At 36.6% G+C, this 23,877-nt stretch overlaps 1 protein-coding gene across 3 annotated transcripts in view; it reads right to left on the bottom strand.

Moving 5' to 3' along the window:
• Positions 1 to 22,532, bottom strand: part of NID1 (nidogen 1) — a 55,231-nt gene extending 32,699 nt beyond the window's left edge. The window contains exons 1-9 of one of the 3 annotated variants that reach the window (XM_039352979.1): positions 21,859 to 22,123; positions 21,098 to 21,187; positions 20,938 to 21,002; positions 8,381 to 8,680; positions 7,226 to 7,455; positions 6,170 to 6,585; positions 4,601 to 4,750; positions 2,690 to 2,941; positions 1,434 to 1,634 (exon numbers count right to left, since the gene is read on the bottom strand). In XM_039352979.1, coding sequence (XP_039208913.1) covers positions 1,434 to 1,634; positions 2,690 to 2,941; positions 4,601 to 4,750; positions 6,170 to 6,585; positions 7,226 to 7,455; positions 8,381 to 8,680; positions 20,938 to 21,002; positions 21,098 to 21,110 — 1,627 coding nt within the window. In that variant the 5' untranslated portion in view covers positions 21,111 to 21,187; positions 21,859 to 22,123. Of the gene's footprint in view, positions 1 to 1,433; positions 1,635 to 2,689; positions 2,942 to 4,600; positions 4,751 to 6,169; positions 6,586 to 7,225; positions 7,456 to 8,380; positions 8,681 to 18,215; positions 18,556 to 20,937; positions 21,003 to 21,097; positions 21,188 to 21,858 lie in introns of those variants that run through there. The other 2 variants (XM_039352978.1, XM_039352977.1) reach the window with 2 other exon arrangements.
• Between the last annotated feature and the right edge of the window lie 1,345 nt (positions 22,533 to 23,877).

Genomic DNA, 23,877 nt, shown 5'->3' with positions numbered 1-23,877 from the left:
AAGGAAAGCAGCAAATCTCCTGAGAACAGTGTTTCCCAATCTCGGTATTTAAATCTTAAAATCTTAAAATGATCCATTTTTTCCATCAGATGTCATAATAAATCAAAAATATTTCCCATTGCATCACACAATTCAATTTTTATATCATTTCTTGTTTTGCAATCTTAAATTCCATCCATCAGACAAATGGATTTGTTTGAGAGCAAGCTCTTAAAGTCTATGAAATTGTAAACAACACTGAACAATTAATCAATTGGTCTTACAGAATTAGACTACAAAAATTGGGACAACTACTAGCTGTCAACCAAGAAGCACAGAGAACTCAACACTCTGCTGTCATTTAGAGGTCATCTGGATTTTTGCAGCCCACATCTGGTCAGCCTAGTAAGTCACATCATTTATCTGAGTGCAAATTAATAAGACTTGAGCACTGAACAATTTCATTACAGAAAGATTTATCTAGCAAAGTCTTTTCAGTAAAGTATAATCTACACAATGGATGTTTACATTTAAATATAGTAAAAACAATGTGAAGTATCTTCTTTATTGGTAATTATAAATGACTGCATAAGGTTTCCTGAAATATAAGCTGGGAAAATAAAAAAAATGTGGCTCTCCCAAAGCTTGATTGAAGTTTTCGTAATCTCTACAAAGGCTGCCAACCAAATTGAAAGGGTTCATGAGAGAAAAAAAGGGAAACTATTAAATACAAACTGTGCTGAAATAACTGTATTTGTGGAGTGTAGTCCTTAGCATGTCACTCAAAATGTCAATCAAGATAATCCCTCATTTTGAGCATATGGCTGGAAATAATTTTGATGATAATTTTTTTTAGCCAAATATAAAGGTAATTTGTTGGCTAAAACACTGCAATAAATTAGAAAATTTCAAATATGTTGCCACAAATCTAAGATACACGATACCAATGATATAATTATACATGATGCATTGTGCTAGCCTGCAGATACAATATGGGGGGGGGAAACAATGAAACAATATATATGTTTAAAGGAGTTGTCAGAAACTTACTTACCTATCCCATTTCCACCCAACAACCCCCACTCTCCCCCAATCCAACAACTCTACCAAGAGTTTTGAAACTACTAAATGCCTGACTAGTTAGCAAAATCTTTGAATTAAAAATGGTTGTCATGAATCAATATCAGTTATCTCCTTTCTTCAATAGTCCTTAAGACGTTTCCTGGAGGACAAGCTGAAAGAGCTGCTGTGAAGGGGGAAGTGATGAGAAGTTAGCTTTGAACACCTATATTTTGCATATGTTGATCTGGGTTCTAGCCACTTAATGTCAATTAGTTTCATAAGTGGTGTGATATATCTCCTTTGGTTAAAGGAGACCAGAGCCTGAATAGATGATTTCATCCTGCATTAATAGATTTGGCTGCAGGCTTTCCAAGCAAATATATTTAACTTACCTGAACTGGAAGAATGATAGATCTCAGTGTAGGGTTCTATATGGACGGATGAGCCAAAAGGGATCTCAGGTACTTTGCCTTCAAGTTCCGTGCTGATTGTAAGATGCCCATGTTCATCAATCCCACTGAACTTCTGCTTAATGATCAGCTTTTCATTGTTGCTGAGGAATGTAACTTCTGCTTGCCTTGTAAACTCGCCACCTAGAAGATAAATTACATTATGTTTTATTTATCTGTTGGAAGAGTCATCTTCTATGTTGAAATATTAACCTTTAGCCTAGGTTCACCTAGCCAGCCAAACCTTATGTGGACTGCTTGCTTTTGGTTTAGTATTATGTATGTACCCAGCTAACTGTGAGTTTGTTAACAAACTATAGTTTAAAAAAACTATGTCTGAATTCTAAGAATTTTTTTTTAACAATTGTTTAAACAAACCACACAACCTATGGTCTATTTTTCTTGCTCATCCTTGGAGTCCACAATCTCATTTTCTGCTTTTGGTGTCTCCTTGCTTTTATTATTGTGTGGCTTGTTGCATAATCGGCCAGATGTTTAGACTGGATTTGGCATTTTATCCACCTACTGAGTCCTTCACAAGGACCTGAGATAGGAAGATGTTGTTTGATGTTATTAATGGTGTCATCATTGGTTGTAAGCTGTTCCAAAGTAAAGCTGCCTTTTGCAATTGGCTGATGGTGATTTTGTCAATTTGATGGAGTTTGAGTAGTGCTCCTGATGTTTTGGGGCTGCACCCAAGATGCCTATTACTATTGACAGTATTTCTATTTTGTTTTGCCACAGTTGTTTCATTTTTATTTGCCAGTTTTTATATTTTGTGATTTCCCCCCCCCCAGTATATTATGATGATTATTACATTTTTATTGTATGGGGGGAAAGATGCAAACATAGTTTATTGTATGGGGGGAAAGATGCAAACATAGTTTATGAAAGAAAAGACAATATATTATGGTGTGATTTTGCTGCTTGTCTTCTTCTGAAAATAATAAACTTACAAAACAAGCTTACAAAACCTCCTCAATGGGAATGTAGAAATCATAACAACTATTATAACATAAGTCAGTGTTTCCCAAACTTGACAATTTTAAGGCATGTGGACTTCAACTCCCAGAATTCCACAGCCAGCAATGCTGGCTGTGGAATTCTGGGAGTTGAAGTCCACATGCCTTAAAATTGTCAAGTTTGGGAAACACTGACATAAGTAATACATAATTTTAAGAAGAAATGTTAAAAATTACCAGTAACACTGAATCCATTTTGGTAACCTTCCTGTTCCACGGCAAACATCCATCCAATGATGCCCCCAATGGAAGCGAGAGGAAGCAAGGAGAAACCCAAAGTGTCTGGAATTGTGCTAATGGCCGTGTAGGCACGCCCATGGTTCATCACAACATATGAGTGGAGGTCAGTGTTCTCAAATACAACCGGTACTGGGTTGTTTCCAACAAAAATCCGTCCCTTGACTTTTCCATTGACTCGCTGAGGAGAACCTATTAAAATAAAACACTGAAATGTAAATATTGTATTCCTGTAGTATTGTAGATCTTGGTTAATGTGAGGGGCCTCAAGGTTGATTCAGCCTTCCCAACAATTATGGGAAAGAAACTATAAATTGACAATGGCGACTGCGTATAAAGAAAATATGTACAAAATGTTTTACAGATGGCACATGTCTCCTGAAAGATTAGCTAAAATGTTTAAGGACAGGTCTATGAAATGTTGGAAATGTCATCAGATACCAGGTTCCTTCTACCATATGTGGTGGACGTGTGCAGAAGCTAAAACTTATTGGAATATAATTAGAACATGGATAGAAAAGATGATACAACAACGTATAGAACTAAGACCAGAAATATTCCTGTTGGGTATTCTATCAGAGAAATATAATAAAGAAAAAACATATTTAATTATTCATGTAATTACGGCAGCCAGGATTGTATTTGCACAAAATTGGAAAGCACTGAAAGCCCCCCCAGAGGGAGAGGTGATTGGGAAAATACTGGAATGTGCAGAAATGAATAGACTAACAATGACAATTAAAGATAAGACAGAATCAGACTACCATGAAATTTGGGGAACTTTTTATGATTGGCTGAAAAGAGAATACGGTTAAAAGATAGTTAACATCAATTTAGATGAAGAAGAAGGAGCAGATAAGGAGGGAGACCCAGGCGACACAGTATTGAATAACTGGAGGTTGTATACATGTTTATAGAAGTATATACCGAGAAGGTTAGATAAATAGAAGTATTAATCTTATTGTCTATAATACAAATAGGGAAATTTGGAGAGAGGAGTTGCTCGGACATTACCCCTGAATTGTATCTGAAGAGGGATGAGAGGGAAGAATGGAGAGGAGAGAGAAAAGAGTAAAGGGGGGGAGAAGGAAGTAGGAAGGTTGGAGGAAGAGGAAAGGGGAGGAGAGTGGTGAAGGAGAGGAGAGGAAGAAGAGGGAAGTAGGGAAGAGAAGAAAGGGAGAAAGAAGGTAGAGAAGAAGGAGTGTGGATACGGTGAAAGGGGAAATGGGCGAGCAACACCAAAAGTCATGTGTATGTATTTATTTCATTTTGTTAAAAGTATCTGTATGTGAATGTGGAGGGTATGTATGTTAATATCTGATAAGTATTATGGTATATGTATGGGGGAGAGTTTGGAAAAATAAAAAATTATTAAAAAAAAAAGTTGATTCAGCCTTCCATCCTTCTGAAATCATTAAAATGAGAATACAGATTGTTGGGGGCAATATGTTGATATTGTAAACTGCCCCAAGAGTGCTATAAAGCACTATGAAGCGGTATATAAGTCCAAATGCTATTGCTATTAACCAACTAGCAAGTTGTGTTCTTTTAATAATAACTTTAAAAACACCAGGAAAATGTGGAATTAATCCCTTTTTCAGATTAACAATTTTAAAAATAATTATGCATTAATATGAAACACTGTAGTAGCTAATAACATTTTCTTTAATCCTTTCAGAAAGTTAAGTATTTCAGAGTTCTCTACTATACCCTGGACTGAATATTGTACAAGATTTTGCACAGTGCCTAGTCTGCTCCAAGAGAATAACATTTATATTTGCCAAAGAAAAGAGACTTCAGAAAAATATTGTGCTATGTTATAGATATTTAACTTGGAAACCAACAGTTTACCTTCAGCTACACATTGCCTGCCATTTCCTTTGTAGCCAACAATACAACTGCAACAAAAGCCACTTGGGTAGTCTTTGCAAACAGCATGAACTGAACACTGATGGCGGTTGTTTGCACAGCTTTGCTGGACATCTGTATTGTAACGGAACACTGTAGATGGGGGGAAAAAATACAGTACTTTCTGTAGAAGACTGGTTAGGCTCACAGAATTTTAAGCCAGTTATTGTGTCTTTTATCTCCTCATTTGTTAGCTACAAAATGGACAGAATGCAGAACCACATAATATAGGAATATCTTTCTTATTGTAAAAGTAATGTCTCCTGAATTACTATTGCCACATTTAATTCTCTGGCACCCGAACCTCTGCTGGTTGTGAAACAGAATAGAAATTCAGCCTGGTAGAGCCAGAAGAAACAGATAGATGGCAAAATCCACTTGTGGATAGCAAGATGCTTTTTTCATCCCAGGCACCAGACTTTCTCTTTATCCAAGACTGTCCTCCCTCAGCAGCTGCATCTAGCCTCCATTCTCCAAGCTTTTAAAAATGTTTTACCATATTTTGAATTGTTAGGTGGTGTTGGTATTTTCTCATTATGAATTTTAATCTTCAATATTGTCTCCATTGAGCAATGAGAAATACATCCAAAATTAGAATACATATGTTTGACAAGGGTACATCTCTATGACATGCCCCAACTCTGATGTTCATGTCAGAATTTGTTTCAATAGACTTTAACTACAAAGAAGAATGCAAATTGTTCATAGTGCACTATTGAATATTCCAGCTCCCTCCCTTCAGTGATATTTTCTCTATCTAATACAAGGATGACAAAAGTTTTATAAGCCCTACAAGGTAGACTAGACTAAAAAAACCCAAAACCATTTAGGTCAGGACTACTTTTATTGTAACAGTCTCATTAACAGAATCTTGCAAGTTGAAATGTACTTCCTCCTCCTTCACTTTATATTTGCGTGAACCACGGAGGGGCCTCTTTGAAACATTTACCCAAACTGATTTCCTGGAATGGGTTCAAGCTTGTCTGACCATTGTCTTGATAGTGGTTCTTCATCCTGGTCTTCAAAGCCATTCCCTCTATCCTGAACAACTTTTCAATTTGCAGTGTGGGGAGAAGGGTTATTTTCTTAGGCAGCTAAGGGCCACAAGATGTAAGTCAGTGACAATGTACTTTGCATAAACAAGTATGGCCAATTTCTAATGTTTAGGAGGAAGAATTCAGTTTTTGAACTGCAGGTAGCCTCTCTTAGCCTAATTAGTAAATAAGTAGTAAAGGCAGCTCATATAGGAGACATGTTTTGTTCATCAACACCCAAATGAGGACTTTTTTATCAGATGCAAAGTTAGCATGTTTGCAAGTGAAAGAAATATGCTGTGAGACCTTTAACACTTCCTATGCCCGTGCATATTTAGAAACGGGGGGGGGGGGGAGAGAGATTCCTTCATATCTGTTGTTCATACAATGGACACACTGTAAATACTTTTGTATCTCACGAAACAGCCTATAGTATTTACAAAAGATAATCAATAGAGATTTTGCTAAGTGATCTTACCAATTCCAGTTTCATCATCTTCTTCTACTTCAATAATCTGAGCATGCTGGTTGGGAAATTGGTGAATTGGAAACTGTAGAGGTGGATTTTTCCCTGTTGGTGGTGGAAGTTTAACTGGAGGCTGATCAGTTAATGTTTGGTATGGAAGCTGAAAATCATCTTCTATTGCTGGCTGAGGTAAGATGTATCCAGTCTGAAAATTATCTCCTCTGTCAGAAACTTCATAGGAGACTTCTGGATGGCTGATTTCAATGGGATCTTGTTGGAGAATGGAAGGGTCTATGGTCACTTCCTGGAATTGCTCATAGTCGCTGTATTCTACACTGGCAGGAGACTGAGTACCTTTGGCAGATAGGATATCATTTGAGCCACCAATCTCAAATGCCCAAACACCAGGTTGTCCCAAATTGCTGGCCCTAAAAACCAAAAAAAAATTGAAACTATACATTAAGCAAGCATTGTAAATATTTTTTTTTATTTTTTAAAAAAATTATGTTCCACACCACAAATTATAAAAATAGCTGGGGTAAGCTAATCCTCATGAACTGTTTGGTTCAACCCTAAATCCAAGTAGTGTATAAAGTTTCTAACTAAATATATTTTGTTCTCTTGTAACTTTTATCCCAATAAACTTGTATAAGGTCCATACTGGCACTTATTACAGCAGCGCATTGCTTCAGGTGAGGTCTGAATACACCCTTGCAGTTTCCAATATGAAAAGCTACTCGCATGGTAGCTTAACTGTGAACAGGTTCTGTAACTTCTAAGTAATGTATGTATAATCACACACACTGATACCACCATACCCCTTCCTTCTCTATTCTCTTCTTGTCTTAGTTGTCCATTAGCCTATTCTTTAAAAAACTGTCTCTTACAATAGGAAAAGGATTAGGCACATTGTAAATTCACAGCTATCTCTCCATCTACAATTTCTGAGTCCTTCATGTGTTATAACTTAAAAGAGTAACATTTTATTTATAGAAGAACACTAACAAGATTTATAAAATTACTAGAAAATACAAAATTATTTTGGAAAAAATAATAAAAACAACATACTTGCACAGATTCCTAAGGATCTCTTCATCATTAGCAATTATATTGTACGATCCAGCTTTTACCCATAGGAAGTAATATGTAGAAGGTTGACTGAAGCCAACAGTTGCTGGAACAACTGCATTATCATTTTTGGAATGTGTACTATAGAACTGCAGGCCATCTTCTGGATAAAGGAAAACCGCATAGGAACTAGAGTCAGAAGACGCTAAAACAGCCTGGAATGTGTTTCTCTGTGGGGAAGATTTAAATTTCATTTGCAAAAAATTAAAAATAATAATAATTAAACACCTGAATGATATACATTTCATGAAACAAGCCAGCTTGCTTAATTATTTATTGCAGAATACAATAAGCTTATCCAACTTATCATGCTCCAGTTCCACTGAATTTCACGTCCCAGAATTCCTAGTGAGCATGGAATTCCATATTCTCATGCAGGCTCGAAATTCTGGGAGTTTCTGAAAGCTCCAAGTTAAGATTCTGGAATACAGAATCAAGATTTTAAAGAAAGAAAGCTAGAAAATTTAGAATTTTCAGAAGAAACATTAAATTGTTCGTGCCAAAGAAAGTATTTCGCTAATATCACAAAGTCATATAATTCAGAAATGAATATGTCCTAAGACCCTAAATGTGACTAAATTTAGCCTAGGAGTCATTTTTACAATTGTATTTTTTTCCAGCATGTCTCTTTAGTTATTCTTAGAATGTATCCCTAGATATGGTTAATGAGTCCCACTAATTATTTATTAAATTTCTCCTTTATCCTAGCACTTGCCTTCAGATGCGGGGTCCACTTTTCAGATCAACAAACTCCCTTTCATAAGTCATTATTTATTAAACTGTTTTATTCTGGTTCCAAAATATCTCAAAGCAATAAAGAAATAATAAACTTTATTCAAATGTCAGAATAAAATTGTAATTAAAATTAAATTAATTAAAACACTTTTAGATGAAGAGAGCCTTGTTTTCTGGAGAAATATGTATAAAATTCCAATTTAAGGCTGCACTCCTAAATCTATTTGCTAGGAAGTAAAACCAGGTGGTTTTAATGGGAATTAATTCTCGGTAAACATGCACAGAATAATCTAGAGTTTCAGCATTAAAAATACAGTCATTGAATGCATTTTTTTCAGTGGTAGGTTGTCACCCGCTTACCTTCACTTGTAAAGTAGTATCTTGTCTAGATCCTACATAAGGAGCCACAGAATCCCAGGTAACAATGACAACACTCTCTGGATCAAAGGTAGCATTTGGAAAGCCCCTTTTGATGTACTTGGCAGCAAGCTGGAGGATCTCAGGGGAAGAATCTTCCCTGTAATACACATTTCCACGTCCACCTGTAGTATCCAAGTCAGCGTAAAAGGGAGCAAGACCTCCAAAATTAAGAGGAAATTGACCAAGATAGTCATCTTCTCTTGATGGCTCACTCACTGCTATGATGCCATTAGTAAGAACCTAATCAAAAGAAAAAAAAATTGCTCAAATACAATGCAATCAAGCAATGCTTACCTCCCATTTTGAAAACATAAAAATGTATTTTATATACATTTATAAATATATAACATCTAAGAAAATTGTGTATTTACTAGATCTGAATAATAGGCAGATTGTGTATTTTCCAAAATGAAGGGATCACCCATTGGTGCTGGAGCTCTCGAGGCAGTCCAAGATACAGCCTGAAACCATCACAGCATTGGCACAGCCTAACCTGAATGTCTGCAATCCTTATTAAAACTTAGGGCCATAACAGACACATTTTGCTGTAACTCAGACAACATTCTTTTTATCATCTAGCTTGATGAAGGAGTCAAAAGCATTTGTACATCTTAATGTATTCTCCAGGTTGGCATAAAGATACAAGGTTATCATAATAAGGATTTTTTAATTTAGTTGATACGACACTCAACAACACTTTATTTTTTTCAGTTTCAGGTTTTTTATTGATTTTACAATATTACATTTACATATTTGAAAAGTAGCGTGGCGGCTGAGCACAATAATTCCGTTACATTTGAATATCATCAGTATGAATCTCAAATTATTACAACAAACTAATTCCCTCTCTTTCCACCATGATATCTACTGTCATGTTCAAACCAATACAGTTCTTATTCTATTAATAAAATAAAAAATACCTTTCTAGTATTCATCAATAATCTTCAGTCTATACATATCTTAATTAATTTGACATTCCACCTTTTAGGCAACACAGAAAACCACATACTCTCCAGTCCATGGAAAAATCTTTCTCCACGGAACTGGTCCCTGGTGCCCAAAAGGTTGGGGACCTCTGGGTCACACTATGTCTACCTCCCCCAGCACAATCCATCCCACTATTTTCCTTAGCCTTGTGTGTATATCGTACTAGAGATGTTAATTTAGCAGGCTTGTTTTTTCAATATTCTGCTATTTGGCAATGAGGCACAAACCTTACAAGGACGTCAAAAGAAAACAGAACAGATTCCATATTTGCTATTTACTTTACAACTCCGGCATTTCCTTGCCAAGATATGATAATTGCTATAGTCAAACTTTCCCAGAAGGGCTGAGAAGAACCTTCTCAAACAGATACAGCTGTAATGATTCTGGATAAATATATACAGGATGCAAACAGATAAAAAACAGTTAGGTTGTCTGGTGAGATAACCAATGATACATCTTTCAAAGACCAGCATTTTTTATTCAAGGATATTTATAAAAAGCATTCTAAAAACACTGATATCAATGAGTAGAAATATTTAGTAAGTAACAGAAACACTTGTTGTTACACATTTCTAGTTGATTTATGATGGGATCATATTCTTGTAGAAGTGACATCATAAGGGAATTTTGCAATGATTTCTTTCTTTTTTTTAATTGAAATTTTTATAAACATTTTACAATAAAATCCCTCCCCGCCTCTCTCCCTCCCCCTCCCACTAACCCTCCCCCTTCCCAGAGCTGAATACAGAGCTAAAAACAAAACAAAAAAAAAAATTAAATAAACATCAAACAATTATACATAAATCCTAAAAAAAAATTAAACCCCTTTAACTCCATTACAATAAAATCAACAAATCTAAACATAACAACTTTATACAATAAGTTATTCAAAAGCTAAATAATATTTTCTAATCCCATATTTGTTCTGAACAAAATTTACCCATCTTTTCCATACAAAGTTGTATCTCTCTTGTGAGTGGTCTTTCAGATAAGCCGATATTTTTGCCATTTCTGATAAATAAGAAACTTTAAGAAACCATTCCTCTAAGGTAGGCAAGGAGTCTTTTCTCCAATATTGCCCAATCAATAACCTTGCTGCCGTAATAAAATTCAACATTAAAATAATCTCTTTACCATCACAATCTTCAATAATACCTAACAAAAATAATTGTGGTGCAAATTTTATCTTTCTATTAAAATTTTTTTGAATATTCCACCAAATCTTGATCCAAAAAGCCTTTATATTTCTACAAGAGCACCAAATATGATAATAAGTTGCATCCATATAACCACATCTCCAACATTTGGGCTGTAAATTAGAATACATACGAGACATCTTTTGTGGATCAAGGTGCCATCTATAAAACATTTTATAAAAATTTTCTCGTAAATTTTGAGCTTGGGTAAACTTAACATTCCTAACCCAAATTATCTCCCATGTATCTAATAGAATCGGCTCTTCAAAATTTTGAGCCCACTTAACCATACAATCCAATGATTTCTTAACTTCAAACTGAAGATAGGAATAAATAGATCCCTCAACTCCAAAATTAGCTTGCCGATTATTCGTAACACCTCACAAGATCATATTTTCCTTTAAGTATATAACTTCCTCAAACTGTCTAACCATTTAATTCAAAATCACAAAATTTAATCGCATTGATCAAATAATAAAAACTCAGAAATAGAGTATTTGATAAGTTGTAAAACAGATAATTTTATGCCACCAAATAAACATTTAAGAAATTGCAATTAATTGTTCTAATTGTATAAACTAATATAGTGAAAATAATTACTATTCATCTATCTCTTCATCAGATATGACTAAAGAACATTAATATAATACTATGCTTTATCAACGCTAAAGACTGAAACATTAACTTCTGCCTATTCATCATCAGACACTGATTAGCCACAAAAGAATAATTGTGCTTTGAAATGAGATTTGCTATTGCAGAATTTGCTTCTGATAAGAAAATAACTATCAAAGTTTTCTACTGTCAAAATCTAAGTGCTATCGCTGGTCAAATGCCTCAATCTGATTATTCCAAAGAATATTCACTGATGTGGAAAGAGATCATATGAAACAAGGAAAGAGCCAACTATAATGTTTAGAAAGTCACAATTTTATGTGTCATTTCTCTTATTGTATTTTTTAAATATATGCTGCTGTTATCTGATTTCTGCTTTATATAGTGGTCCACCCAGAGTCCTGTGGTGCCAAAATCAAAACAAACAAACAAACAAACAAACAAATAAATAAATAAAAATTCTGTGCCCAGGCCACAAATCCAAATTCTGCAGCACAAAAAAACTAAGATATTGAAACTTAATTTTACAATCACAAAGATACAATCGTGATTTTAGCAGTTATTACTCGTGTACTTACAGACATTGAGTATTTGTATTTTTATAGTATTTATTTGTTTTGTGCATAGGTTTTGTAGTTTTATTTTTTTAACACTGTAAGCTGGTCAGAGTTGCAGTGTAATAAGATGGGTGGTCAATAAATTTAACAAATAAAAACAAACAAACAAACAAACATATTTTGAAGGCTCTTCAAAATTTTTGAAAGGGGTATTTCTTAATAAGTAGCAGCTTCTTTTAAAGCAATAAAGCAGCTGCATTTTTTTCTGGGCTGAAAAAACAATGTGATGAGTAATAAATTGGATTTGGTCGTAATAAATTTAAATTCACCTTAATGCACAACCAGTCAAACTACAGATGTTCACATTTCTCTTATTCCATTCTGTGTCATGTTAATAGATGTGAATCATGTCTCATTTGTTGATGTCTCTGCTTTATGGAACAACATAACCTCTTATGGTGCCAACCTTGCTAGTCTTCAAGTTGTTTCCTGGATCATTTTCCTCAATAAATAAATGGACAAATATGATTTGTTTATTGGGTGCTCTAGTTTTAGGGCTTGTGTAGAAAACAGGTCACATTTTAGGTCATATTTATGCAGAAATATTGAACATTCAAAATGCTTCATAAACTTTTAAGCACTATGTAAGTTACATTTATAAGTAAACACATCTCTTGCAGACATGCATAGTTCTGCCTCAGTTAGCTAGAAGAATTTGTAAAAAGCAACAAGAGGATAAAGAGAGATTTGAGGGGAAAACATTCAGTGTTGCAAACTATGATATTCTTCATATGAATGTCAATCATCTCACACAGTAGAGGGACATTACTATATACATGAGCCACGTCCCATTACTGTAATATCAAGAAGCTATGGCAGCTTTGGTTATGGCAGAAGTGCCATAACTTTGTATGCAGCAGAACTTGTAATTAAAACTTGGCAATTAAAAAGCTTGCAAGAATCAAGGCAGGCAGGATGGGGAGAGGTTTTTATCTCAAATTGTGAAGAGTTACTGCTTACCAGAACAAATAACAGTGATTATATGGGTCAGCTATCTCATTCAGTGCACAGCAGTTTCCTGTTTGTTTTCACATTGAACGGATTCTTATAAAATGGTAATATAGTTGAAAGTGCAGGTGACATTTTGAAATATATAATGTTTTCAAAATCTGTTTAGTTGAATACAATGCTATCCCTTTAACAGAGAAATGAACTCCCCCCTTCATCTGCGTTTTCCATGAACACCAGCATTTCCAGCGCAGGGGCTTTACAGATGATACTTATTTAATGTATTAATAATTAAATAACATATTGCCATATACTGACAACTTGTTCTGGAATGCATGTTTATTTGTAGTGATATCCATTGTCCCACTTAATTCCAGTGACAATGAGAAACAATTATTCTGAATAGATTTTCTAAAATCTATTGACCCAAAGATCAATTCTAATACACAGTATTACTTTTGTAGAAAATATAAGTGATCTCAAGAAGTTTTCACTGGAGTGATTTCTGAGGAAGGCTTCTAGAAAATTCTACTTTATATTAGTGACCAATAGGAATAAAGGAGAAGATTTACTCAGAACAAATATATTTCATATCTGTTATCTTCCTGTGTCCCTGTTCAATTTATGATTCCCAATAGTGGCCCAAATAAATGAGCCTCTTCAATACATCTTAATGTAGGAGGGAGCAGGACAGGCATGTGCAGACAGAGAACTGCATTTGCTCAAGAATCCAGAACATAATTCATCCAGTGCTTTACATGCCATCTGTGAAATTCTGAACTTGCTGCAGTGCAACCAACTCCTTTAGAATCTGTTTTATGAGTTAATCCTGAGAGTATCCAGCTGCTATATTCCGCACTAGCTTCTTTTAGTGTAATCCTCAAGGGCTGTTTCACATAACGCATATTCCAATAATCTAGAAGATAAACTATTAATTTTGTTATTATTACTACTACGGTATTAAAATGGAGGCTCTTAATTAGGAAAAATTAGTGTAGCTAGATTATTCATGTGTAGGAACCTTCAGAAACAAGATGAATCAACTAAAATTTCCTTGTACTTGTCCTAAATAAGAATACCATTCAGAACAGGATATTTACCAAATACCAATACCTGGGAAGCACAAATTCACAGAACCCCTCTTTGCAGGAGTCAGCTTCACATTACTGGTTCAGTGCCAGTTCACAACACACAATTGTCCAATATTTGACATTGACTCCTGGATCTCTCGGATAGGGAGGGAATTCCATATTGATGACACCTGATGATCTAAATCTCATATAGCTAATATAGAAGAGGCAACTTAGCAATCAACATTCTCTGAAGATCGGAAACCACTGCAAAAGTGAGGTGGTGAGCAGACTCTGGCTAGCTGACTGCTAAGTGGGCCTAGGTGGAGGCTCTGGCTAGGGAACGTGAGGAGGGTCAAATGGTGGACTTCCACAGGCCACCAATAACCTGCAAAGGAGAAAGTCATTCTTACATTATCTCCTGCATTATATTTTTGAAGGATCATCCAGCAGAGTTGGCTACTACGATTGATTAATTAGTTAATTAGTTCAGCACTGTTCCTCTATACATGGATATGCATCTTGCAGTTGTAGCACAGCAATTCTTAAAATGTGGCTTGCAGGTTACAGAATATTCTTAATATGGAAAACTAGGTGCTCATTAAATTTTATAGCACAGGTCATCATCTAATGAATTTTGAGCAATACTGCACAGACCCTTGCAACATTGTACGTTGTAGCAGTAGTAGTATCTGTCAGTTGTGTCCAACTCTAAGGCACTGTTTCTTGGCCAAGGAAGCCAGTGATCTCAGAAGACAATTCCATGGTCATGTGGCCAGCAAGGCTATACACCAAAGACACACAGAACGTTGTTACTTTCCCACAGAAATGGTACCTATTAATCTAATTGCATTTGCATGCTTTCAAACTGCTAAGTGGGCAGGAGCTGAAAGCAGCAGGATGCATAAAATTGTCCCATACAGCCTAGGTATTTATGCAGTAATGGTGAGATGAAGCTAGTATGAATTTCTCTGCAATACATGCACTGGAGGAACACATGCTCTGTTGTTTCTGTGTGTCCAGAGTCTCAGGGGTATTGTCTCTCTGGGTAAGGAATCTTTCTGTATTGGTCTTTGACCACATCTTGAGGGGAGGGCATCTGTGCCAGAGTAAAGGTTTTTCAGTGTTTAGGTATTTTGAGTTTAATAAGGTATGCCAAAAGGGAGACAGAGTATTTGTTGGATTCACAATAAATAGAATTTGGGGTCCTAGATAGGTCCATTTGGTGCACTGTGTCTGCTATACTCTGTTTAATAGATGCTTCGGTCTGATTGTATGCTAACTACCGGTAAGTAGAACACAGGAGAGAAACCCAAAGCTGAGATTTTAGTTGTTGCTGTCTGATTACATGTAGACTGAAAATCATTACTCACACACATCAGAAGTATATCCAATGAAATGAAAAGTCCCTCTAGCCCAGCATTGTGTGGCCTAAAATTATCAATCACATGCTATAGAAACTCCCAAGTAGGTCTTCTAAGTTCAACAACATTATCCTGCTTGTGTTTCCCACTAAATACCAGGAGAACATTTTGTGAGACTCCCCAGCTAGTATCAACAGTAAATCACACCCCTAATATTTTCAATATTTAGCTTGTCCACACTCAGCAGAAGACTCTAAGATATAGCTTACCTAGATTAGAATCTTTGTTGAAACAAGAATGAAGCTGAACACAATAGCTGATAAATTACCACCAGAAAAAAGAGATAAATAATTTGTATACCCTTAAAGTTGTTATTACTTCTTCCTGTCTTTTGGAATTAATGGATCCTGGCAAACTGGTCTATGGTCTTAAAGCCAAACAGCTGTTGCATGCATACATAGGCAGCTTCTAGCCCAGGAATCACTCACTGTAACTTCCAAGAACTTCATTGTATATCAATGCAGTATCTACATTATGTGTAGTACCGGTAACTGTTGAGAGCTTTACAGCAATGCTGTGACCTGCAATAATTTTATACGCTATTTCTAATTTTTTTCTAGACTTAAAAAAACAGATTTATAAATGGTCAGCATATCTCACAAAATTACAGGGACTCAAAGAACCAAGAATAATTTAAGAATACAAATCAACATGAAAATGTGGAATAACATAAAGCCTCAACAATTGAAATGTAAGGCAAAAAAATAATTCTTCATCTGATGGCATAATAAAAGTACTGAAAATGCCTGGTGAGCAAATTCTGGCAGATAATTCTTCAACTGCAATGCAACCACTATCATAAAAAAACAAAAAATGTTTCCCTGTCTTGACTGGTATATATAATATATCAGCCCCTCCTCTCCTGGGAAGATTTACAGTCTTCCCAGTAGAGGAGGAGCTGATACATTTAACTGACATACAGGCATGTTGGGTCTACCAAACTATTTTGAAGAATAGTGTAACCAAGGGTGCCTAACCTTGGCAACTTTAAGACTTGTGGACTTCAACTCCCAGAATTCCCCAACTAGCATGGCTGGCTGGGAAATTATGGAGTTGAGGTCCACAAGTCTTAAGGTTGCCAGTGTTTGACACCTCTGATGTAAACCTTAGATTTCCTGAAGATTTAGCCCAAAAATGAATGAACAAATGAATGACATAGCTTTATGAAAATGACATACACAACCTCTGAATAAATGCCTTTCATTGCTTGCTACTGTAAAGTTTCCTTATCATCAAGCTGAATTTCTGGTGACTTCAGCAATACATCCATACGGCAGCAATATGGAAAGAGCTTAACTACTTCTGGGGATTTTTTTTCCAACTCCAGCCTACAAACCTAGGTTTTCCTAATGGCTTCCCATCCAAATATTAACCAGGTGCATCTCTGCTTAAGTTTTTTAAGAACAGTCATAGTCAATAGGTGTTACCAAAGCATTTTATGGGATTTGGCTGTTTGAACGAGATCAGAATGTGCCCAAATATAACACAACCCACATATTCTGAAAACTTTCAATGCATAGTTTTAAGTACAATAAGAAAAGCAAGATGACTTAACCCTATCATTGTTCCAATCCCTACCATGCTGAGAAAAACCAAGATCAGATCAAATCAAACCAGTAATCAACATAAAAGAGTAATCATGGATTAGATCCATGGCTTGAACAGTACTAAGAAAGGAATGTAAATATTTAGAACAGAACAGGGTCTGCTTTTTTGTCCTGACATGCATGATCATTATTTTATTTGCATGACCTGCAAGTCCAGTGGCTTCAACAGCTGAAATGATAGTAACAATGCCTTTTCTAGTTAGGATTGTAAATCTTGGAAAAAAACAAAGACCATCTGCTTTCTATTTTGTTTGGAATTAGTAAGAGTCTATCCTAATTGCCAAAACAACTCTGAACAAATCCTTCCCACCGCACCCAAAACATCTCCTTGCTTTCCTTCTGCATAATTTCTTCTTCCGATATCCCATACAACTTCTCGGGCATTGACATTTTATAGAAAAGACTCTACTTATATCAGATCACCCCAGGTTCACAGAAATTCAGGGGGCACCATTCAGTTTAGAATAGCCTGATGGAGGATAACTACAAAGAATGTAGAAGTTTGTTCTTTATTAGGAATGCTTATTTACAAATCCATACTCCAGATTTTGTCCCGGGGAATCAGTTTTTAATCATGCAGAATTACAATCAATTCAGATGGAAGAACAACATTGCCTTGAATATAGACAGAGTGCCTTGCCTAAGGCACAATCCTACTGCAGTCATGCCTCGGCAACAGGATCAAGAGAATCTCACTCAAGGAACAAGCAAAGGAAAAGTCTCTCTTGAGCTGAGATAGATATCTATCTAGCTTTCTGGAAGATAACATGGAAGATTTCCATTTCTCAGACTTTTCGGTTTCAAGTCAGTTTTTTGACTCCTGGAAACCTCCTGGGACTTCTCCCTGCAGTTTTCTTGGGAAAGTTTTTCAGCAATGGGTTTGGCACTGTCTGCTGGCTAGGGCTGACTAGCAAAGTGACTGCCCAGGATCACCCAGTTGGCTTCGGCCCAAAGAGGGACAAGAATTCAGTTTCCTAGTTTCTAGCCTGACGCTTTCATCCAAGCCAGCAATGCTCCCTTTTAGGGATGAAGCAGCCGCTTATCAAAGCAAGCTTTCTCCTCCTTGGCTAGCGGCCCGAGCAGCAGCAGACACTTCCACACGTAGTGACAGCAACTCCGGTTCACTCTTTTTCCCCCCTTTCTCTATCCTGGCGCGCTCCTTGTTTGGAAATCACATTCCAGAAACTCCCCCCCCCCCAACCGATCAGGATCTCGTCCTTGTCCGAATCCATTCGCCGAGGCCCCTCCTTCCCTTCCTCTTCCAGCTCTCTCTCCAGCCCGATCCCTTCCCTTCACCTCCCGGGCACTTACATAGAGGGAGTGGACGCTAGAGCCGTAGAAGTGCAGCGGCGTGTCGAGCAAGAGAGGCGCGGAGCTGACATCGTCCCCCGCTTCCAACGCTTCGTCGCCCCGAGCCAAGCCGAAAGGGAAGAGGAAGCCCTCGCGAAGGGAGCAGCCCCCCGGCGCCACCAGCGCCAGCAGCGCCCACAAACTCAGCCCCCTCATGATCCCGCGCTTTCTCGAGTCACCTCAAGGGCGAGAGGCGGCGGGACACGCTACAAGTTTTAAACCCCGCCGGGGCTGCGAAGGAAAGAGAGGAGGGGGACACGCTCGCTAGAATGGGGAACCGACCAATCAATAGATGGCTGAGAGAAAGCTATCCTATCGCAAGGCGAGGACTTGCCTTGGCTTCCCTCCCCCACCCCCCACCCCAAGCCATAAAAGAAAGGCTTGAAGCGTGGGATCGCTTAGCTTCCTCCCATTTCCCCGTCCTCTTTTCCCGCCTTCTTCCACGAGCTCCTATGGTCACATTCTGTAAGACGAGCTCTTCTGTTTCTTACTCGCCTCGCGTGAGCGTGAATGGTTGCATATATAAAGTAACAGTCCCTATTATGAGCCATTTAACGGATCAGGTTAGGATGATCATTTATCCTCTGTGGATTTGCTTCATCCTTCTTTTTAGAAAAGCATCTGGAAAAGCATCCCATTGTAGAAAAAGTGCTCTTCTTATACTTGAGGCACTTTGACAACCATACAGTGTTGTATTTGAAAAGTATTTGACTATTGTTTTTTTAATTAAGTGCTATGCACACTGCCCAGAATCACTTTCATCTGAAATGGGTGCATAATAAAGCCTGATCAGTGGTTTGAAGCCAAGGTACTGTCACCTTGGTCACCAATCTAAAAACAAATGAGAAACAGGACAAACAATCCTTCCTTCCTTCCAGCTGACAGAATTGTGTAAAGAATGGCATTGACTTTCTGTTCTTCCTTCAGTCCTCATTTCATGCAGGTTGCGTTTCCAGGTAATTTTCCTCCTTGCACATGTAGCTGTTACTTATAAAGGGGAGAAATGTAAGAGGTCAAGGCTCCATGGCAGCTGAATCTCTAGAACCATAAGGCAAAAATTTAGTTATTTAAAACCATGATGAGGCAAGTTCCACTCATAGTGAAAACAGTGCCCATAAGCTGCAAAACATTCATCCTACAAATACTGTAGAAAGTGTGTGTGTGTGTGTGTGTGTGTGTGTGTGTGTGTGTGTGTGTGTGTGTACCTCAACATAACCAGAAATGTACTGGCTGGTGGTGAAACAGTAGGTGATTTTGGAATGGTGTAGGAAACTTGCATGGAAGAAGACAAAAGGACATCCATCATCTTAGACGGCATATATTGGGTAGCTTACCAGTCATGAGAAATCTCCTCTGATATCTAATAAGACACACACTTAAAATTAAAGAATTCTCAGCCCAGGCATTTGTTCTGCCTATCAGAAAGTGACCAGTGCTGATGAATCTTCTGCAAGAAAGTGTAATAAATTTTATTCCAGTCTTTGTTCATTTCAACAGTGTAATTTAGAGCAGAGGTTGAGAATCATGTGGTTATTATGATTAAAAAATTGGGAATCAGAACTCCCTAAATTCAAAGAAAATATTTTAAGTATTAAGGCTGGATATAACCTTATTGTATGTATTGTGTGTATTGTGATAAATCTTAATGACTTTAAATCTCTGGATTTCAACTCTCAGAATTCTCCAGCCAGCCAGACTTTTTCTACCATAATCTGCAAAGATCTATGACTCAATGAAAGAATAACTTTGACTACGTAATCTTGAGATCCTGTGCATTTATTTGTTATAGTATGACAGTAAACTGTCCTCCCAAAATAATCAAATCCTTAAAAATGCATTAAGCACACAGTTTTAAATATCCACTATATTGCTTGTAATGAGGAAGGAAATGATTATTGTAAGTTGTATGTGTTTAATCTTTGTGCTGGAATCACATTAATTTATTGACCACTTTCAGCATCATCCAGTGAAATGAATACACAGTATAAATACCACACAGTGAATCATTCACTAAGTTATTTTATATTCAATACAGTCCTCTATAAATATTTGGAAAAAAACATTAGTTAATTAAATCAAAACAATTTACATAGCTGCCTATCTGACAATTGTGAGTCTATGTAGCACACATAGAGATAAAACAAACACACTCAACAAAAATGAAAGTAATAATGGTGTCCAAAAGCAAACCCAACTTAAATCATAAAAAAGACAAATATTTTATGAGCTTACCTAATCTCCAGATCTGAGAAATAAAGACAGTGTTAGATGTCACAGAATGCCACTATCTTATGGTCATCAAATTTTTTGCAACAGTGGTGGTTGTGGCAAGGAGGTTATTTCCACAACTAATCCTAATATATCAAGTCAGTTAGATTTGGCAATAGTTGTTCATGTTCAGTTGTCTTGGTTATCGTAGGGTGCTTTCAAGGGTTCCCCCCCCAAAGTGTTTGGAAGTTTCACCTGGTGCAAAGTCTAGGATCTAAGCTGCTAACCAGTTCTAAGCAATTAACAGCTTGCCAAATGCTGTTTGGGCGTCATAAAGTGTTGGTCTGACCTCTGAAGCCTTAAAAAGCTTGGATCTCATTGTCTGAAGAATCACCCCTCCTGTTAGGAACCTCAGGAATAGAGATCTGCAGTAAGAGGGAGGCTTTTAAAGATGTTCACTCTCAAAAAAACTCACCCAAAGCGCCTTCTCCTGGTTCTTTCTAATAATGCATTCTCTTTGATGCTCTCCGTTCACTCTGCCTTTAAAGAAGACATACCTCTTTAAGTTAAGCCTTTAAAAGGTGATCATTTTTATTTAAAGATACTTATTTTAATTGTTTTAAGCTGCAACTCACCTTTGGTGTTCATTTCAAATTGAAAGGCAGCATACAGATCGAATAAGCGTGTCCCTATTTATGTCCATATTTATTCCTTTAGCTGAGATGCTTTAAGATGGAAATATACTTTGATTTATCAAAGATTACATACTTAAAAGTTTAGCAGACAAAATACAGATGCAATAAAGGATTAAACCTTATCTACTGACTTCTGCAGTCTCCTTTGCCCCCAATTAGTTGTTTATCAGATAATCCCATGTGGATTGAAGTCTTGTCTGTCCTACTCCTGTCCTTTTAACTTAGTCAAATGATTCACCCATCTTTTGCGCCCATCTTCTGTGTGTGCAGACATAAAGACATGGACTTTTAGTTTTATAGTAGAGTTTGAGTTAAATAAAATGAAGTGAAAAAAAAACATTACTTCTCAAGTTATTGTTTTTAAATTGTTTGGGGAAAAATTAGTTCTGAGCACATATTTTGACTATTTTGATTGTTGTAGAGGAAATCAAAAACCAAATTATGATGTTTCTTACTTAAAATTACTAAGTATATTTGCAGCTGTCTCGGCTGGCCAGTAATGGAAAATTCTCTTAAGAATGGGAAATGCATATATTTTTGAGCTGACTGAAAAATGTAAAATAAATGCTGCAAAAATAAATCTAGTTACCTCCCTCCCTCCCTCCCTCCCTTCCTCTCTCCCTCCCAGCTTTAAAGTATTCAATTAAATGTAATACTTTGTCAAAGTAAAAGAGGTTGCATAGAACTAGGCATTAACTCACTGAAAGAGGAATTGTGTTTGATGCGTAGAACACAGCTCATTATAAGCTAAGCAGGAAACAGTCACCACATTCCATTGCCTCTTATTAATTCACTGGTTTACAGGCCAGTGCCTTTCTTCAAATCAGGGAAAGAAGCCATCATGGAAGTATTGCCAGGAAATCAAGATCTGAGAACTTACATCTCCATAAAATTGGGATAGCTTTCTGATATTTCCCATTTGGGAGCCTCAGATTCATTACCTCATTTCAATTAATTGTTTCCTTCTCTGTATAGGGAAAGAAAAGAAGAGGGGAAATACATATTGCTTGTCCTTGGAGCATGTGTGTCGCAACTTAATAATTCCTGGAAAAGCTTTCTTCATTTCTCGATGCATTCTGGAATATTATTTACAGTTTGAAAAAAATGTGGCTGTTACTGGGAGCAGATCCCAGAATCCCCTTTAGAAAAGTGTATTCCACCCTCTCCAATTGTTTTGTTGCATTCTCTCTCTCTGTTTCTCTGTCTTTTGCAAAGTTGCATGAAATACACTAAGACAACTGTGAAAAAGTTAATTGTCAATCAGTAGTCAGAGTATGTTGGAACATTCATCAATGGAATTAGCAACTTGCCAGACCTTGTAGGCATCTCTAAATTTCCCGAGCTTTAGCAGGCATAGCAAACCCTCCACCCTTCCAGTGTAATTCACTACCCCAGTGTTTCTCAACCTTGACAATTTTAAGGCATGTGGATTTCAACTCCCAGAATTCCACAGCCAGCAATGCTGGCTGTGGAATTCTGGGAGTTGAAGTCCACATGCCTTAAAATTGTCAAGGTTGAGAAACACTGCTTACCCAAACCTTCCAAAAATAGTTTCTTTTAAAGGTGAGTGCTCTTTTTTTTTACCCCAGGGATAGTGTGATCCTACCAGAAGGGAGGGGATGCAGAGCAGTACTCTCAAATGTAGCCAACTTTTAAAATTTCTTTTAGTATAACATTATCCAGATCCCTGGAATGAGACTATAATTCCATGAATTGCAACTATTTATCCTTCTTGACCTCAGTCTCTTTGGCTATAATGCAGCTCATTCTATTTAGAAGTTACAAATCAAAACAAACACCCACACATTTTTCCAAATATGGCTTGACATTCTTTTGTACACTATACACAGTGTACATTTGTTCAGAAGCAATGGCCTGCTTTGTAAAGCAATTATTCAACAATCAACTCCTGAGAAAATACACAAGATTTTGCAATTAAACAAGACTGAAGCTATGTTCTCCTGTAGGCTTGCTGTTCATCGGTGGGAAAACTACAGAAGCTAGAATTGTGAAAGTCTGACACTCTTACAAATTGTAAGTTTTTAAACAATGTATAAGCTGTATGTACAGATTTCAACAAGCAGAAATAATGTGTTTCAAGAGTCTTTTCCAAGGAAGCATTTTCTATTCTATCTGATGAAAAAAGCAGTTATTTCAGGTTCCATATGGGGGCATAGCAAAAAAGAAGTTATTAACCCATATTAAAGTACCATTGAAAAATAGGTAATAGATTGAGAAGATGGTAGTGGTTGCACATTTGCCAGATTTTTGTTCGTAGATTACTAAAGTAATTCAACTTGCCTTGTTTTAGCACAACTTAACTGTATAAGTCAGATATGGGAACCAACAGCAAATATCTTGTAATCCAAGTCATTCTTTGCTCATAATACTAAACGTGATATGTGCCTTCAGGTATATGCTCCATGTTTCTTGACTCATAATTACTCTGAATTTTTATAGCTGATGTCAACAAAACAAAATACTGGATGAAAAATAACATATTGGAAATTAATAAAACATTCCTGCTTTTTCATGAAGTGCTCCTCTAATTAAAGATTACAGATATGTGCAAATAGTGAATTTGTCGATGAAAGATTGATCTGGGAACAGTATTGCATGTGTGAATGTGTGCTTAAATATTATATATTTTTTGCTGAATAGACCTACAAAAACAGATTTCAAGGTATAATTGCTCCACAGGTTTTGTGGAAAGTTTTCAA

The sequence above is a fragment of the Crotalus tigris genome, unplaced genomic scaffold (genome assembly GCF_016545835.1).
Source record: "Crotalus tigris isolate CLP2741 ecotype Arizona unplaced genomic scaffold, ASM1654583v1 scf7180000018486.1709376, whole genome shotgun sequence".
Classification (NCBI taxonomy): domain Eukaryota; kingdom Metazoa; phylum Chordata; class Lepidosauria; order Squamata; family Viperidae; genus Crotalus; species Crotalus tigris.
This window is presented reverse-complemented; position numbering and strand designations above follow the sequence as displayed.